The sequence below is a fragment of the Colletotrichum godetiae genome, assembly GCF_030913485.1.
Source record: "Colletotrichum godetiae strain CBS 193.32 chromosome Unknown BDP55scaffold_74, whole genome shotgun sequence".
NCBI lineage: Eukaryota > Fungi > Ascomycota > Sordariomycetes > Glomerellales > Glomerellaceae > Colletotrichum > Colletotrichum godetiae.
In genome coordinates this window covers 145508-163185 of record NW_026851322.1, presented here as the reverse complement: position 1 = coordinate 163185, position 17678 = coordinate 145508, and the positions used below count along the sequence as shown (strand labels likewise).

At 51.9% G+C, this 17678-nt stretch overlaps 8 protein-coding genes across 8 annotated transcripts; 4 read left to right on the top strand and 4 right to left on the bottom strand.

The window, feature by feature from the left end:
• Nucleotides 1–29: 29 nt before the first annotated feature.
• BDP55DRAFT_398709 (uncharacterized protein) lies at nucleotides 30–644 on the bottom strand. Its single transcript, XM_060567272.1, has one exon. It carries the CDS (start codon nucleotides 513–515, stop codon nucleotides 117–119), a length of 399 nt encoding a protein of 132 aa, XP_060423175.1. The 5' UTR covers nucleotides 516–644; the 3' UTR covers nucleotides 30–116.
• Nucleotides 645–1606: 962 nt separating this feature from the next.
• On the top strand, nucleotides 1607–2510 carry BDP55DRAFT_398656 (uncharacterized protein). The gene has a single exon (XM_060567271.1). It carries the CDS (start codon nucleotides 1686–1688, stop codon nucleotides 2214–2216), a length of 531 nt encoding a protein of 176 aa, XP_060423174.1. The 5' UTR covers nucleotides 1607–1685; the 3' UTR covers nucleotides 2217–2510.
• A 1299-nt stretch (nucleotides 2511–3809) lies between these two features.
• Nucleotides 3810–5423, top strand: BDP55DRAFT_565293 (isoeugenol monooxygenase; the record flags this gene model as incomplete). The annotated part of the gene is made up of 1 exon (XM_060570407.1): nucleotides 3810–5423. The coding sequence occupies one exon, from the start codon at nucleotides 3810–3812 to the stop codon at nucleotides 5421–5423; it is 1614 nt and encodes a 537-aa protein (XP_060423173.1).
• A 206-nt stretch (nucleotides 5424–5629) lies between these two features.
• On the bottom strand, nucleotides 5630–8757 carry BDP55DRAFT_708276 (oligopeptide transporter 8; the record flags this gene model as incomplete). Its single annotated transcript, XM_060578097.1, has 12 exons — nucleotides 8413–8757; nucleotides 8265–8348; nucleotides 8167–8200; nucleotides 8073–8111; nucleotides 7786–8043; nucleotides 7629–7735; nucleotides 6934–7564; nucleotides 6689–6881; nucleotides 6291–6632; nucleotides 6145–6239; nucleotides 5744–6083; nucleotides 5630–5689 (listed from the first exon to the last, which is right to left on the bottom strand). Exons 1-12 carry the CDS (start codon nucleotides 8645–8647, stop codon nucleotides 5630–5632), a joined length of 2418 nt encoding a protein of 805 aa, XP_060423172.1. The 5' UTR covers nucleotides 8648–8757.
• A 1529-nt stretch (nucleotides 8758–10286) lies between these two features.
• On the top strand, nucleotides 10287–11691 carry BDP55DRAFT_734167 (uncharacterized protein; the record flags this gene model as incomplete). Its single annotated transcript, XM_060580173.1, has 3 exons — nucleotides 10287–10600; nucleotides 10674–10783; nucleotides 11516–11691. The coding sequence occupies 3 exons, from the start codon at nucleotides 10287–10289 to the stop codon at nucleotides 11689–11691; spliced, it is 600 nt and encodes a 199-aa protein (XP_060423171.1).
• BDP55DRAFT_682897 (uncharacterized protein) lies at nucleotides 11337–12384 on the bottom strand. Its single transcript, XM_060576297.1, has one exon. It carries the CDS (start codon nucleotides 12126–12128, stop codon nucleotides 11727–11729), a length of 402 nt encoding a protein of 133 aa, XP_060423170.1. The 5' UTR covers nucleotides 12129–12384; the 3' UTR covers nucleotides 11337–11726.
• A 272-nt stretch (nucleotides 12385–12656) lies between these two features.
• On the top strand, nucleotides 12657–13746 carry BDP55DRAFT_565313 (histidine phosphatase superfamily; the record flags this gene model as incomplete). The annotated part of the gene is made up of 2 exons (XM_060570409.1): nucleotides 12657–12721; nucleotides 12879–13746. The coding sequence occupies 2 exons, from the start codon at nucleotides 12657–12659 to the stop codon at nucleotides 13744–13746; spliced, it is 933 nt and encodes a 310-aa protein (XP_060423169.1).
• Nucleotides 13747–14757: 1011 nt separating this feature from the next.
• Nucleotides 14758–17139, bottom strand: BDP55DRAFT_565277 (ERCC4 domain-containing protein; the record flags this gene model as incomplete). Its single annotated transcript, XM_060570405.1, has 1 exon — nucleotides 14758–17139. The coding sequence occupies one exon, from the start codon at nucleotides 17137–17139 to the stop codon at nucleotides 14758–14760; it is 2382 nt and encodes a 793-aa protein (XP_060423168.1).
• Nucleotides 17140–17678: the final 539 nt, after the last annotated feature.

The window sequence follows — 17678 nt, the reverse complement described above, 5'->3', positions numbered from 1 at the left end:
TGGAGATGATCTGGTGAGCGAGATAGAGTCCCTTCTGGCAAAAGACGTAGTGCTGATTCATGGCTATATAAACAGCCAGCTCGGCTGTATTAGCTAACGGTAATCATCAATACGACTCAAGTCACCAAGGAAAAATTGGATGAATCCTTCCGAATGAAGTGATTTTCGATGTCGCGATCCAAAAAGATTGGCATACCGCGCCCAGCGTGCATTTGTTCAAGGACGCCAAAGTCTGGGCAATATCCACCAGAGGTCGACCAAACGTTGCATCTCTTGCCTCCTCCCATGCTGCTGGTCCAATCACTGGTGGCGACGGAGGCCGCGGTGGTGAGAGCTGGCGAGAGACCGGGGTGTTCTGTCGGGGTCGGGCCCAGATAAGCCCCTGCCAACCAGCAATTGCGTGACCGGAGATCCAGACTGCGACATCTCCCACCCGTGCTTAGTGCCCGAGAGACGGTCGATATGCCACCCGCTTTTAGTAATTTTTGTCGGGATAGCGGCGACGGTGCGGTCATGTGGGTTCTAAGAGGCTAATTATTGGACCCTGACGATCCTTCGTCGGCCCTTCCCAGAAGCAGCAGCAGGAGCTGTTGTGAATTGCCAAAGATTGAACCTTGAGTAGGAGACGTCTTTTCAGCCCCGAGATTCTTGATTTCTACCCGCGGGTAAGAATGGTTCAGAGCCTATGCCTGAATTCGCTCATCTAGGTACTTCATCTTATGCTAAGACTTCCTCATCGGTCAGCAGCATAGTGTCAGATCCAAAGGCGAATGTTCAAAAATCTTGCCAAAAGTCGATAAACGTGAATGTCCCCAAACTTTCGGACACAAAATCATACAAGTAGGCGAAACATCCTTCGATGGGGCAGGTCTTCATTTCCGGAGGTATGCTGAGTTGAATACATGCTTCCCATTCAATTGGGATTATCGAGCATGTTAGCTGGGCCGAGAAATAAGGGACCTTCCAATGCTGCTGGACTACGCGGTCAAATGACTTCAAAGCTCTCTGTCGGCATTCAGAGAAGACTGCAGCGTCTTTGTGATAGTTGACAGAAAATATTGACCAAAACTGAATCATGAGGATATCATCGCCAAAGTCGCGTTGTGAGAATGGAAAGATCGCAACTTGTCTTGCACTGCTCGGGCCTAAGAAACCCGGCTTTTCCGACGAGGCCTGAGCGAAGGGATAGAGAAGACACGCAGCGATGTTCCAAAGTGGTACGAGTTTGCTCCGTGGAGGCGTCCATATTCGTTTTTGCGAGGAGCGCTTGTCTCAGATCCACGCGGCCAATTCGAGCCAATGATCCGTGGCTAAGACATTGGATATCCCAGCGGCGCTGAAGTATCACAAAGCGTAAACAAAACTTCGACCACAAAATTCCAGTATGAGTACAGACACGATCAAGACCGTTTGCCTTGTTTCACAAACTTATCACACCTATCAAACCGGGCTGGTATTCTGTCAGGCTCGTGGGTCTCGGGTCAGGCCAAAAGAAGGATGCTCATACTCTGCTTGATGCAAGCTTAGGCTAGGTACATCGAGGCTCGAGCTGGACACAGTAGAGGGTCAGGGGTGATTCAGAGAAAAGCAAAGAGGTTCACGTCTTCACGGGTTGTGTAATTTCTTTTGCCCGTCGCCAAGCAAGAAGAGTATTCACCCGTGCCGCCACAGCGGGATTCTGTTGAATGCCCAACTCCTTTCAGAGAGTCAAAGTGCTTATTCGCCTATCACTTGTCAATGTCACAGCTAGCGCGTGTTGGCGACCACGGTGGGCTCCCCACCATCAACCCCATTCGCCGTTGACTAGCTCGACGTGCAAGCTGACCATGCGAACTCAAGACACTTGTCTCTTGATTGCCTCGCACAAGAGCCGGGAATCCCGGACAGGCGCATGTTCTGTGCAAGGGGCACGTGGAAAGCCACAAACCGTTCTTCGCTTGAAATATGCGGCACGCCTCCTCGTTGTTGCACCAGGCGCGATTCGAAAGGTAATCATCTGCCGACCTTCATCGATCTTCTCATATTCGCCGTCCAATGTGAAGCCAAGAACGAATTTCTGCGCTCGACTGCTTCAGTGCCAATTGCTTGTCAACTTTCCAATCCAACTCAACAGTAATTATAAGGTGATCAGATGGCACTTAGCGGCTGGTCTGGGCATTCGGCTCTTGTTGAAGACGGCAAGAAGCGGGAGCTGGCGCCGCCAGAAATTGCGGTAGTCGATCGATCCGACAACAGGCCTTCCGGCACATACGTAGCGATTCCTATTTCGACGGAGCCCATGGCCTCCAGGAACAAACGATCGTGGTTCCGGCGATACTGGATTTTCGTGCTGGCAATGGCGATCCTCATCGTTGGTGGCATCATCGCCGGAGCCGTTGGAGGAATTGCTGCTTCTCACCAGGCAGAACAGAGGGGTTCTGATTGAGCCTGTGAAGAACAAGAGGAAATTTGAATCGAATTTGCAGAACTGCGGGCTATGTAAGTCATTCGAATGAACCGCCCGGCTTATGACATCGTTTTTGACAACTTGAAAACAAATGACTGACCGTATCATCGGATTGCCAGATCTCAAGACCTTGATTCCATACGATACCCCGAACTCTAGCGATTATCTCGCAACATCTTTCGAAGTGGCTCATCAAAACAAAGCCACCTGTATTCCCATAATTCTTTTCGAATGCTAGATGATCTTCGACAGTCGGACGGATCAATCCAGGCATGCTGTGGTAAGGGCAACGGAGGTCGACGTTTCTCCCCGGGAGAGAACGGATGGATGTCTTGTTTCTCACTTGGCACAGAGAAACTAGCCCATAGTTGACACGGCACTGGCGACCGGGACGCTATCGAAGCCGCAAAACATTGAAAACGATGTTGGGCTACTCCGGGCGAAAGGAGGTTGAGCTACCATGGCAGGCATATTTGCTGCGGAAACTTGCAAGTTGTTCATGATTCTGCGGTTTGAGGCACACATCGACGATTGGACGGGCCGGGACACTGCCCCATGTCCGTCTCGGGATCGCATTACTAGAAGATTACCAGATGCCATGTCGTTGCACAGACCCAGTAAACTCGGCACTCTGCCGACGCGGGTCTGTGGCCGCTACATACCCGAGGTAGCGCTAATGAAACCTAAGTAGAGTCGAAGTGGTATTCGTAGGCTGCAGAAGAACTGCTCTTCTGATCAAATAGTCAATCTGAATAAAAGTAATGCTAACGACCAATCCCAAGCGAAGGAAAGGCAGTGTCAGCACCAGCGTATGGGTCTATGTCAGTGTCACATGGGGTTTCAAGCCGGATGGACCTGTGGCTTCGGACGACCGGCGGACGAGATAACAGATCTTGAGGATGGGAACCATTCTTGACGGGTTGATTGAGATGACGGATAGGAATTGCATCCGTGATTGATAATTTTGGAACTAGATTTACAACGCATCCCTGTGGAAGGTGCCCGATGGAGGACATCGACAACTCACCGAGGCCCCATTTTGGCGCTTAAAAGCAGAGGCGGCCGCCCTGGATGCGGGGAATTCTGGGGAAATAGCGTGAATGACCCGCGGCCCGGCCGCAAGGGTCTGGGCCGGTGAACTTTATTCCGACTTGGCAAGGAGTGAGGTTTCGGTAGTTACATTGATCCCATTGTTGAGATGAATGGCAATGGTTCTATCACTGTCTTGAGAAAGATATCGTCTGATGATTCTTCGTATAAGACGTAGCTGGGACGTGCTGGGATTCGACTCTTACATTACTGCAATCCTGACCGGCATACAAGACTCAATTCACTACCATCAACTCCTCGACTCTCCAAAGCAATGGCTCCTGGTCGAACAGACGACGAGACGGCTGAGGTCTCTACCTCTTCCAAGGCAATTTCGAATTATGGGCTGAACACAAAGTGGCCGGAGGCCTACGATCTCGCTGGATCCAATCTACCATGTCGTCTGGAGGGTGAAATTGGCGACCTGGTAGTCCTGGGAGAAATCCCAAAGGAGATCGATGGGACCTTTTACCGAGTCATGACGGACCCCTTCGTGCTGCCCCATCCCAACAACGTTCCCCTTGATGGCGACGGCAACATTTCAGCATTCCGTATCAAAGACGGGAGAGTCGACATGAAGATGCGCTACGTCGAAACCGAGCGTTACAAGCTCGAGCGCAAAGCCAACAAGGCTTTGTTCGGCCTGTACCGCAACCCTTTCACGCATCACCCATGTGTTCGCGCCGCGGTAGATTCCACGGCTAACACCAATGTCGTGCTGTGGGCCGATCACTTTCTCGCCCTGAAAGAAGGAGGTTTGCCCTATTCTGTGGACCCGCAGACCTTGGAGACCATCAAGTACGATCCCTTTGGGCAAATCAAGGCAAAGACGTTTACGGCTCATCCCAAGATCGATCCGTACACGAATGAGCTCGTAGTATTCGGATACGAGGCCAGAGGTCTCGCCTCGCTGGACATTGTCATGTACGCGCTGGACAGTCAGGGTGTGAAGCATGACGAGCAGTGGATCAAGTCGCCGTGGTGTGCACCGATACACGACTGTGCCATCACGCCAAACTGGATCATCCTGGCACTCTGGCCATTCGAAGCCAGCGTGGAGCGAATGAAGAAGGGAGGACATCACTGGGCCTGGGACTATGACCTTCCTGCCACCTTCATTGTTGCTCCCCGTCGGAGTTCGACCAAGCTTCCACCTGGCTGGCAGCCGGGCGAGAGTCGGGTGTACTCATGGAAGAACTGTATGCTCATTCACACGGGTGGTGCGTGGGAAAGCGAGGATGGGGAGACGCTGTTCATGGAAACGACTCGTGTGCACGACAATGGGTTCCCATTCTTTCCTACAAATGAAGGGGTGTATCCTGCTCCTGATCCCAAGTCCGACTACGTCCGTTGGACTTTTGATCTCTCCCAGCCCACAAACAGTAAGGTTCCAGATCCGGAAATAATCCTCGACATGCCCGCAGAATTCCCTCGGCTTGATGAGCGTTTCCTGTCGAAGCCTTACAACTACGTCTGGATAAATGTTTACATTCACGAGGACCAGAACGGAGATGGTCACACCATTGTCGATGGACTCAATGGCCTAGCGATGCACAACTCAAAGACGAAGGAAACCCAGTGCTTCAACGCCGGAACTGAGTCATTCTGTCAGGAGCCGATCTTCATACCGCGAAGTGATGACGCTCCGGAAGGAGACGGGTGGGTTATGACCATGGTCGAGCGCAGAGGTGCCAACAGAAACGAGATCGTGGTACTGGACACGAAGAACTTTGAAAAGCCTATTGCAGTCATCCAGTTGCCATTCCACGTCAAAGCACAGGTCCACGGAAATTGGGTCGACCAGCGCCGGTTGAAGGTGTGGGAGAAGCTGGCGAGAGATGCAGTGCCTCAACCCATCAGCGGTCAAGGAGCATTGGAGCCGTTGTAGATTTAGCCACCAATATCATATCTGCTTCCACGACCGTTTATATGAAACTATGGTGATATTGCAGTTGCGGTGTATGTTTGAGGTGGTTTGCGAAAAAACTCAGTAATTAAGGGAGTTGTCATGTCTACATGTCAGACCATCTTCCTTCGAGGCTTCGCCGATATTCTGATCCTGGAGCCAATTCAGCAGGACCACAGATGTGGACTCTAGCCAGTACCGCAGTAATCAGCATACTGCTTTGAACTAGATTCCGGGTTACCCCACCACTGCAAACATGTCAGCGTCATCTTCAAACCTGTGTTCAGTTATAGACTGCTTACCGTAGGAAAAGGCACCTCTTTGCCTGAACCGCCGGCAACGGCAAAGGTCAAGATGAACATCATGACCTTGGCACCTGCATCGAGGCCACCGCCGATGATGTAGTTGTACTTGCCAAACCAAGCAGGATGACGCAACCGCATATACCACTGAGACCACAAGCCGACCACGACTTGAGACCAGATGACAGAAGTAGTTCCGGATGTTGTCTCAGAGGCATTGTGGAATATGACAGGGGTAATGAACTTGCTCACTTCCCAGCCATAAATGGTCTTGTACTTCTTGGATACAAGCCACAGGACAACAGGAATAGCAGCCCCAACGACGATAGAGAGAGGGATCCTAGAAGCAGTCCAATGTCAAAAGACGTAAAAAGGCCTGAAGGTTTCTGAGAGGTACTCACCACCCATAACCATCTTTATCAAATCCATAGACGTACTTGGCAAGCGACCAAGTGACTGCAGTTGTATTCAGAGACTGGATCTTGCGTCCGCTCCACTGGTCTTGTATTAGATCTGATGACAGGGATGTCAGCTGAAGGCAACTTACAACTTGGGTGCCGATCGGGTCAAGGAGAATCTCTCGACGATTCGCCACAATTGTGTCCATTATAACGTAGTTCAACGCTGTTCCAAACAAACTCCCCCAAGTTTGCAGGATGAACATAGTTCTCCATGGAATTTTGAGATATTGAGCCATCTTGAGGTCAGTTGACAAGAACACGGAGAGGACAGTAACCTCATGACTAAACATCGAGAAGTAGAGATTGGCGACGGGTTTTCCGGGTTGAAGTACGCCACACAACATCTTAGAGAGGTTGTTCGTGGCGACGCTAGTGCCGAGCAAGCCGTACAAGCATAGCGAAAATGGTGCAACAATGCATCCGAGCAGCTGAATAAACGGTCAGTATTATTCTGGAAAGTCATCAAGAGGCAAGGCAAACTCACAATGGCGCAAACGTATGCCCAGGCATCAAGGGTGGTGTGGCCCTTGATAACAGCTCCAAGACCAGTGAAGAAGCCAACAAGAAGGATGGCGACGTACCACCAGATCGGGACGTCTTTGTAGTTTTCTTGCATGATTTTGTAGTGAATGTCTGTCTCCTCCTTCTTCCAAGCTTGTTTCAACGATCGCTTGATGCTGCTTGGGTCAGAAATGCTCCAGCCAGAACCGGGTTGATTTGCGAACTTACAGTGGTCCGTAGAATAGAGCTATGTGGGTGAGCAGCGCTCCTATAGCAGCCATCGCCGCCATATTTGCCCAGACGTTGGACGCCGTCAATCGCGGAAGCCCATGTACTGCCAACGCCTCAGTGTCCAGAATTGCGTTTTGCCCAAATACGGCCGTCTGGTTGTAGACCTTGCCAGTCTTCCCGTCAAACATGGCCGTCGACATGAACGGGAACTTCTTGGCGCCCCATGCCCCGCCATAGTAGAGGCTGAAGCACATGATGTAGGAGAGCACGATGCCCACCCAGGAGTTGGCCTGTTGCAGGAGCGGCAGGGACATGTACCGCGACGTGATATACTGCCAGTCCAGGGAAAAGTTGAAGATGCCCTGGCCCTCGTTGGAGTTGATACCGCCAAATATTGTCATGAGGACCTTCCGAGTTGGCGGCGAGGCCTTCATGGAGGCGAGACAGGGGACGGAGATGCCATTCAGCCAAGGCCAGATGTAGGATGCTATGGGCTCCCATATGAACATGCCGATGGAGGTGAAGCCGAACATTCGGAGCCTGTCTTTGTTGTTGCCTTCGGGCTCCCGGTGGAGAGTCTGGTAGATGGAGATCATGGGTAGGCATTGCCACCAGACCATTTCACTCGCTGCCTTTGGTCAGTATATGTTTTCTCCTCTAGTGGCTTGGAATATCCTCGGAAAGTGACTGACGGTGGACAATGATGGATCGTAGGATGCCTACGAGGCCGTACCCGAAGATCGAAGCCGAGAAAACTGTCAGAATTGCCGTGGCAGGATCTGTGGTGCGGTTGTAGAACCTGACCATCGGTCAATATAGAGCTAGATGAAGACTCAATTCCACACTCACAGCCGTTCTGCGCCAAAGACTTGCACGATTGCAGCGCCATTTCCGCTTGATGTGGAAAGAATTGATGCGACGGCATGTTCCTTCAAGCCAAAGTGACCAGGATTGATAAAGTGAACGACTGGTCCTAGCCATCTTGCTTGCGATGGTAGGTACTTCTCAACATGCTGCCGTCGAGGGAGCACAACTGACCAGGCAACTCCGATCACATATGCCATTAAGCAAAGGAACCCGGGGCAAATCATCAGTATATGGTCAAGGCTCTGACTCTGTATAATAAAGCAGCTTACACCGAAGCAAAAGAGACATCGACGGGCTTGTAGAAGTAACTGCGCATAGTTTTGTCAGCGCGAAACATCAGAAATTGGCTCGGGTTCTTGTCACATTTGATTGATGCAGGCTGCAAGGGCGGTTAGGCCTGTACGAAGTTCGTCAGTGGGAGCCTCAATTGTCTAGAATTACTGCAACATGAAGAGTCATACCAGAGCCGATGATGAAAGACCTAAAAGTGCAAGATACATCACCATCGTCTTGGGTATTGACGACGTATCTGGCGACATCGTTGCCTTCAAAAGTCAGCCTATGTTCAGCACTCTGCGCTTTAGACAAAGGCCCTCTGGCTTTGCATACCATCCCTAATCACGACTCCGCCGTTGACGAGCTTTCTTTCGTCATCTGATTCGTTTCGCTCAGGATCTTTCGTCTTCAATCCGTCATCCGACTTGTCGTCCTCCAGGAGCGGAGGAGCCTCATTCGAAGCACCGGCTGCACGGTTTACGGCCGAGAGAACGTCTGTATCCAAAGCAGTCGCAGTAACAGCCGTAGAGTCCTTTAAGACAGTCGCGCTCTTCCCGGAATCTGCCATGTTGACAGAAGCGAGGAGGTAGTCGAGAAAACCAAGTTCCGCGGATTTCGTATTTCACAAGCTTCTCTCGGTTCCTTATATCACCCATGCAAGTTTATCTTTCAAGACGCGCTATCCAGGCCCGCAAGTCCTCTCTTATCACGTCAACGGGGTCATTCCTTAATTCCGGCAAAAGTCCACTGACTTAAGGCAGCCAAGCCCTCGGTATCGGTGAAGGCAAGGTCATGGTCTGCCGGTCGTTCCAAGGCCGTGGCACCTCGTCCGAGTGCGGACATTCAGTTTTACGTGATGTCGGCCTGCCGCCGACACATGGCCAGAACAACCCGCGGCTAAATGGGGTTGGGTGCCGCTCCAAAAAAGTCTTTCCGGTAATACCTGAATGACGCGAGATCCGCCCGGCCAGTCGCCATCGTGCCTCGCCCCACAGAGCCCGGTTCGGCTCCGACTTGTCGGGGTGGCCCTGTTGTCAACGAGATGCCAAGAAGCTGTCAGAATGGTTCCTGAGTAATGGCTCAAATAGGTACGAATCAGACTTGAAATGCATCAAACCTCTTTTTTGCGTGTCTCTTCGGCCGATAGAACATGTAATCTTTCGGACCCGGGACATTGCGGGTTACCGAGGATGTTTCAAGGTAGATCATCCCACTTCGATGATCCGGAACAGACTGGCGATGCTTTTGTGCTTGTCTCTCTCTAACAAGATCCGTGTCAGTTCAGCGAGGCCAAGCCTACTATTCGCAGCAACGGCGACATTTTCTCCAGGGATAGCGCCGTGGCGATAAGTCAGTGCTCCGAGGGCTACGAGAAGCTCGGACGGCCTGCTTGTCTTGTCCCCAAGGCGTCGTAGAACAAGTTAGGAAGAAGGCCGGTTTTGTCAATGTCGTTGCCAAGAGGCTTGAGATTCTTTCGCGATTTGAATGCAGGGGAGTCAGTATTCATTGCCCTTTCTTTGTTCACAACAAGTCCACGGTTACACCTCACAATCGGAACATGCTATCGGAGACACCGCACCGCGAGACCTCTCCCTTACGTCTCCCAGACTGGTCACTAAGATACTTGTAACTTTCCACGTAGAACAAGTTCCCGGTTTCCCAAGAATCAATGCCATATCTCTCTTGTGCAATTGGCCAAAGAGTCGCAAGAGTATTTACGAACACAAGTCAATCAAGTCTGTCTGCAGACGTCTATCCGTGGCCAGAAGACGCAACAAATCACTTCGGAACGAGTACTTATACTCATAGAGCGTTTGACTTTGATATTTCCTACAGTCGGTTTGATTCCAGTGTAATAGGTCCCTATGTAACTGAGAATCTAACTGCTTTCATTTTGCCCAAGAGAGATTGGGGTAGTTCCTTGCCCGTCTATCTTCAACCTGTTCAGAGCTTGGCATCGGGCAAAGACTACCTTATGCATTTCAAATGCCCTCATCAAACCTTTGTCCGGCCAGAAAAAGTCATGTGTGATGTTCGAGTACCCTTGCCTAAGCCAACATGATTTAAATCCTACCTTGGGGACCTCTCCTCAGAACAACGATCACTCTAGAGTCTAGACTGACTCGAGTCCTTACCGAACATCTTCTGTCTTTCCAAATTCTTGACTTTAATTCCCCCCATCACCAATACCGGCCTTGACACTCATCATGATCTTCCTTTTCTTCCTCACCATACTGAAGATGGCTTTCGGGATTATGGCAGCACCACACGAATCCTCTTCAGCTCTCGACGTCATTCAACCCCCAGCAAAGAAGAAGATACCAGCTAATTTCAAGGCCTCTTGCTCAGACGTTCGCTTCTTCGACCCGAGAGACCTTGTAGATGAAGGCGACAAGAGAAAGGATTCGACCCCCTATCTCATGGCCAAGTGCGGCGATGGCAACGGAGGCCAAAAGTGCTCCTGGATGCCCCTGACCGCCTGTTTCGCAAACGCTCACGGAAAGATCGTCTACCGGAGATAGTAAGGAGTTCCATGTTCCTTTTCTGAAGTTGTTTGGGGGCACGGCAGCCCGTTCGGCTGACTTTTCTCAAAGCGGTGCATTTTTCAAGTCCTGTGCGGATTGCAAGTATGAGAACGTCGGCACAAACATGACATGTGAATGCACGGGTCCCAAGGGATCGGTGAAGTCCGTCGTCAACTTGAGTAAGTCCTCGGTCCCGAATTCCGTCTATTGTTTGCTGGGTCTAGAGCATTCACTCAACCACTGGAGAATTAGATGAGTGGATGGACAATAGAGGAGGCCAGCTTGGCTGCCACAGATTTGGGGGAAATGTAATTGAATGTACCGAGCATGAGATGATGGCAGTCCGTTTTCATACTGCTCCCGATGTCATTCCAGATGAGCCGGAATGGGCTTTCGAAGGCGGTTTATGAGCAAGCATGGGTGAACCTTCGCCCGAGCCATTTATCGAGCTTACATATGTGGAAAATTGGTCGCTCGTTCTTGTCTTTGTTATTTGAAAGGGAGCATGTACGTCGAAGTTATGGGTTTATGTTACGGTAGCTGAAGTCTTAGAGGCCGCGTGGTTCCGGGGATGGTAATATTCATCCAAACATCATTCAATTGTCATACCCGTCCTCATGATTAATGACCTGGAGGTCATCAACCACGTCAATATCACACAAGTCGTCGAACTATGTATAATTGAAGCCCAAAAAGGCCATGCTCATGATCTGCTGAGCGCTGGACGAGATTCACCATGTCGGAGCTTGACTGAGACTCTAGCACATGAAGCTGTCGCCTCCACCACTAGGTCGGTCTTTTGACTGACTTATCCAGAGACCAGAGCTGGCCTACGATAGCGTGCTTTTGCCCCTTGCTATAATATTTGTCGACAAAAAAGAGAATCAATCCCACGATGAAGTGTTTCACAGTACTCCTCGTTGCTACGACTTTGGTAATGGCAGCCCCAACCGACGCCAATGAGTGGAAGAATGACGACAACTTCCTCCACAACTGCGAGTTTGTCAACTTCGGTCTCGGCGACGAAAACCAGAACCCTTGGATTCACCACGCGTGCCCGTTGGACAGGCCGCCTTACATGCAATGATCCCGCCTGGAACTCAACGACTGCATCATCAATGATCACGGAGTCCTACGTGGACAACAAAAGCAAGACACCGAGTAATTACATGCGAGACCTGGAACCTTTTTGAGGCTGATAACGGTGCACAGGGGCGGATTCGCCAAGAGCTGCAAGGACTGCGTATACCATCCCGACGTTGGCAACCTCGTCTGCCGGTGCACATTCGGAAGCCCAACCCAGTTTCGCGAGACCCATGAATACCTTAGTGAGTACAGCCATAAGAGCATAGAGCCATGCTTTGCCGTGCCGATAGTCTGTCTGCTGACATGTTGGTGTAGATGATGACGGGTGGCTTTCTGGCAGCAAATTGGGCTGCTTCGGGATGAGGTCTGGCAGCAAACGGTGAACAAAATTGAGCAGGGCAAGTTACACAAGCGTAGTGCCGATTTGGGAGAATGCATGGAAAGCGGGCAAGGATTCCATGTGGTAGCTTTATCTTGTGGCCATTGTTTATGGTCTTCCCTCCACGGTGAAAGCTCCGCGTGCTCGCTTGGTTGTCCCCATCCGGAGACTTAAGTTGGCAGAAGGTAGAACATAAGGCTCGTAGAATATGATAGCCTTCAATGGAACATCGAAGAGTTAACTTTCGGATTCTGGAGGTCAAGAGAGGCGGGGCAATCTGCCATTGAATCCACACTTAAACTTCCAGACATTGACGCGTCGACGCGTTGACGAGAATCCAAGAAGATTGACCAGGGCTGGGAAATTCTACTAAGCGAGCTGAGGGCACGCCATGCACCTAAACGACCATGGTGAGTGCCCCACTCATGCGGCTACAAAACCCTGATTGCGCCTCTTTCTTTTCCAGCCTTCTTCCATTCCATCCTCATCCGGTTTCCGTTACGAACTCTGCCTCAAGAGCATTTTCGAAGCGATCTCCAGAGCACTCCGTGAGACAGGCGCTTTTTGGCTCGCTTGAACAGGCAACCATGGGTGCGGTTCATCTATACCTCATTCGCCACGGCGAATCCGTCGACAACGTTGCGAACCTCTAGTACGCATTTCCCACACCGCCACAATACCACTTTTTGTGCGCTTGCCAGATTCTAGTCTGGGTCGCAACTTCCTTTTTCGCCTCTTCAGCGAAAATCCAACTTGTTTCCCATTCTAACTAGCAGCGCGCTCTTTGTGGGCGTGGCGCGTGTTTGCAGTGCTGGGTCTCGCGATGCACCTTTGACAAACCATGGCGTCTTGCAAGCCAAGCGCCTGGGTGAACACCTAGCGGCACGAACCGCTGCAGCTCCGGCCCCCATCACGCACGTCTTTTCGTCGAACCTGCAAAGAGCCCACCGCACTGCGATGCTGGTAGCGCCGGTTTCCCCGACCCCCTCGCTTCCAACTGGCGATGCCGATGCCCTGGCATCGTCCTGCAGTGACGTAGGGCGCACAGCCTCGATTGTTGGGGCGATCCCGCTGCAGCTGGCAGAGCTCCGGGAGAAACACTTTGGGACAGGCGAGGGTCAGAGGTTCGGCGCCCGTTCGTCTGGAGACAGACAAGAAGGCGCCGAAGACCACGACTCGATGCGTGTGCGTGCGGAGCGGTTCGTGAACGAGTACCTCGCTCCCCTCTTCGCTTGTATCGAAGGGGAGCGAGATGAAGAGCAAGAGGGCGCCAGCAGCGATACGGAGAGCATCATCATCGTCGCCCATGGCATCATCCTGGGCGTGCTGGCGAGGGTTCTCCTTTCCGCTGGCAACTTTGGATCTCTAGTAACCGGTACGGCGGGTCAGCAGCAGCACTTTTCGTGGAGTAACACCGGCTATCTCTTGATTCACGTCAAGACGATGCCACTGGCAGTTGATGCGAAAGAGTCTGCTACTGGTTCGCGGGGCGGCACGCTGGACGCCAAATGGCCCCACCTCAACCTTGAAATTGTGGAAGTCAACTGCACCGATCACCTTCGCGGGTTGAAAAAGACGCGCGGAGGGATTGGGAGCGCAAAGTTTGACGAGAAGCAGAAGACGCTCAGCGCGTTCTTCAAACCAACTGCATCCAAACGGAAGCACGAGGACAGCTGAATTGAGGAAATCTTGCTGCCTCGTCAGAGTTTTACTCACCCCCTCCTATTTCGGTGGATAACGAAATGGTATGTTTATATTTCTCATTTCGTCATCAACGACATCCTCAATGCGCGCTTTTCATGATGAGGCAAGAATATTCACAGACCTGTACCGAAAGTATACATGTGGAAACAACTTCGTCCAACCGCTGTCTGACATCCAAGCGCAATTCATCTTCATTGTTACTGTATCATTTTTGAGGAGCCTTGGCTAACATCAGAAAGCCTTCACAAAACACTATTCGCCCGAGGCAGAATTTTGAACCACATCAAGTCTCTACAGAGCATATTCTGCCTAGAGCAACACTACCTGAACCACGGCACTGAACTCTCGAAGCCTTGCGGCTTGCCTTTGTCGGTGGCCCTGTGTTCTCGGCAAGCGGCATTCTGGTCTACCAGTCAAGCGCCCCGGAGGCGGGGTCGAAATAAACACATGTCAGAAGCATACTGTCTACAAGCAAAGCAAAACACACGTCAGAAACAAACTGCCTAAAATCAAATACAACACGATATCCTGATGAGTGCTGGAGGGTTCGAACCCCTCATCCCGTGGCCAGGGGGGCCGGTACTCATCAGTCACCTCGGTGGCCTTTCCAACAAGGGCTTCGCCTCAGGGTGTAAATACAAAACTCATTTCACGGGGATAATCATCTTTTTATCCAAGTATTGTTGCTAGACATACTCCGTAGACGCTATAACGAAGGAGAGCGCAGGGACGTCTAGTCTAGAAGTTATTATGACCATAGTTATAATCTCGATTGAGGTACTTCGTAAACCCGCCTCACAGTGTATATCTAGACGTGCCAATTGCGAAACTGCCTTGGAAGTCGCCTCGTGACTTGGGTAACAACAATCTGTGGAAAGGAATCCTAATCTCACCTCAATTGTGAATGCTATGCCAATATCATTCAGTCATTATTCATACAAAACAACACGCACCTATCCTATTCATACCCTATACATTCATACCCTATACATCCATACTCCATTCATCCGTCTCCGTAAAAATCTTGTAAATCCTCTTGCTAACAGCCTTCCCAACCGCTCTGTCAGAAAATCCACCATCCTTGTTCGTACTCTTACGGCAGTTCTCCAGACAAAGCGGCCCTCGCTCCTCAAACGCCTTCACCAGCTCCCCAACAGTCCCAAACTCGGACACGATGCCGTACGCCACAGGCTGCGTGACGCGCACAATCTCCTGCAGCATCCTCACGTAGGTATCCTTGACATCCTCGCCCGTGCGGACCTGCCCAGTCTCCATGCAGAAGCCGGCGCCCGCGGCGTTGGTCGCCTCGCGCTGCTTCCGGTACGGCACCGTTGAAATATGTTGCGTAAAGACGGCGACCCACTGCGCCGTCTCGACGGCCGCGGCAGTGTGGTGGATCAGCACGTCGTACATGACCTGCAGCTGGAGCAGGGCGTCTTCGATCGAGTCTTCGTCAATGTATTCCTGCGGTTGCTGGTTCTTGCGCCGCCGCGGATTAGGAGGAGCGACGCTCGACGAAGCCTGCGCATCTCCTGTCGCGGCATCCTCACCGCGCACGGCGGATGCGAATTGTCGATTCCGGACGTTGCGGTTCTTCCTCATCCAAGGGTTGAGGCCTTCGATCAGATAGATGAGCTGCTCTTGTGGGAAATGGCGCTTCATTTTGGAGACGTGGGCCTCGAGGTCGTTGCCCTCGGGTCCTAGAGCATACGTGACAAACTCTGACGCGGTGACGATGACCAGCGCGAACTTGTCTGGTTGAATGCGCATCGGAATTGGCTCCCAGTGCCCGAGCTCCTCGTTGAACCGACTTGCGACTTTTCTCCTCCACTTGACCACGTTGTCCACAGGGCTCTCCCAGGAAGAGTGTTGTACGTCTAGGTCCTTCAACAACGTCTGTATTTGAAGCGTCATGGCGGCGGGCAGGCTGGCCGGTAAGTCTGCAATCATTTCCGGCGTCGAGACCTTCTTGTCGGTCCTGATCTTGTTGACCTCTGCCAACGCAGCCGCTCGTTCCTTTTCCTTTGCCTTTTGCTCCTTGGCCATCTCTTTCTCTTGCTTCTTGCGTTCCTTTTCGCGTTCGCGTTCCGCCGCTTTTGCCTCCTTTTCTCTCGTCTTGTCTTCCGCGGTTTTTGCAGTCGTTGCGCGGCTGGTATTCAATTTGGAGGTGAATTTCGATGTAGCCGTTGACGTAGCTCGGGAAGCAGGCTTCTTGGTATCCAATCGTGCTTTGAGTTTCGAAACGTCGAAGTTATCAAGGTCTGGAAACTCTCCGTCCGAGTCGGCATCGAAATTGCGGGCTACAGGCTCCGGTTCAGAGTCGCTGAGGTTGATCACAGCACTGGCGGCTTTGGTCATGGTCCTTCGCGGCGGGGGAGGGGAGCTCTCGAACGGATCGCTTCTAGCTTTCAATTCGGGCGCAGAGCTCGAGATGGGGTCCCAATGAGCCTTGCGTCTAGACGGTGAAGCGGCCTTCTCTTTCCTCTTGACTGTGGGCCTAGCTGAAGTTCTAGTGGCTGGAGGCTTCATAGTCTCCGTTGGCGCTCGTTTCGGTGAGCTGGCAAATGGATCGTCATCATCGTCGTCTAAGAGTATTGTACTCGGCTGTGGCACCGCTTTCCGTGCCACGGGGGGTGAAGTCGCAAAAGGATCATCAGAGCTTAAGTTGTAGTTTATACAGCCGGTCCCGGTAGCTGTGGCCTTCGGAAGTGGGGATTCGGATATCGTCGCGGGCTGGGCTGAAGGTGGTAGTGCAGCGAAAGGGTCGTCGGAGTCAAGCCTGTCCACGCCCGCTGAAGTAGCTGGAGCAGTTGTTGTTGGTCGGGAGGAGACACTTGGGGGGCTAGAGACGATTGGGTCCACAACCGAATGGACTTGTCGCAAACTGCCAGCTTGCTTCTGCGGGGGCCGGTAAACCTGATCAGTGGCGGAATGGGAACGATCGAAGGAGGATCTGCGACTGCGTCGGGGAGAAGAGAGTCGTGGTCTTTTGCGTTCTCGCGGTTCGTTGTGCAGCCCATTTCCAAGTGGTAGGCTGCTGTCGAGGTCGATAGTTGTATCAAAGTCGTCTGAGTTGAAGTAGATGGGCGTGTTCACAGGAGCAGCTTCCTCTCGTGTACGTTTTGTCGCTGAGTGTGTTGACGATGGGGATGTCGCTTTTGGCAGTACGGATGGCAGTGGTAAAGATTTCGGGACCATCTCTGGCGATTCGGCTGTCAAGTCAAACACATCTTCGTCGCCGTATGCCAGCGCCGTTGCGACGACTGCAACAGCCGGTGGCGCAGGACAAGATAGTGGGGGTCTTGCGTTCTCAGGAAACCCAGCAGAGGGGCTGCTGGAAAGAAGGTCGATCACTTCGGCGGGCATGGCTCTTGGCGATTCGAGCCGTTTCTCGGTCAGCCTGGAACTATGAGGCGTGGTTATCACGGTGAGAGGCGCCTAGGGCATATCGAGAGTGCGCCATCGACAACATGGATTTCAATGTCATCGACACAATTTCACGGCGCAAAGTCGCGTCTCGCATTACGCAGGTGGGGCACCGGCGCCGATGGTCCTAGCGCGAACTCGTCACGTCAGTCACGTGCCGATGTTTGGGGTGCTTTGTCAGCAATTTCGGTATTCAACTTGGCACTGCTCCCAACATCAAGTGCCAGATCAGACACCAAGTCATCTTCTCCAGATCCTCTCGCCTTCTAGATTCACTAGTCTATTCCTCACATGCCTTCTAGGCTCTAGCAACAGTCAACGATCTCTCACTCAAGAGGACTGTCTAGATCGGGTCTTTGCCCCGAATGCCATCTGATCCCCATCGAATGCAAGACCCAATATCCCACCGGCCCTCTCCCGCACAAGTTTTCAAGCGACGTGGGATTGTTCATGCAGACAACAAGCTTCCAACCTACAGG

Bases quoted from the DNA above. Each gene is read 5' to 3' on its own strand.
- BDP55DRAFT_398709 (XM_060567272.1), bottom strand. From the start codon at position 515: ATGACCGCACCGTCGCCGCTATCCCGACAAAAATTACTAAAAGCGGGT.
- BDP55DRAFT_682897 (XM_060576297.1), bottom strand. From the start codon at position 12,128: ATGCATTCTCCCAAATCGGCACTACGCTTGTGTAACTTGCCCTGCTCA.
- BDP55DRAFT_398656 (XM_060567271.1), top strand. From the start codon at position 1,686: ATGCCCAACTCCTTTCAGAGAGTCAAAGTGCTTATTCGCCTATCACTT.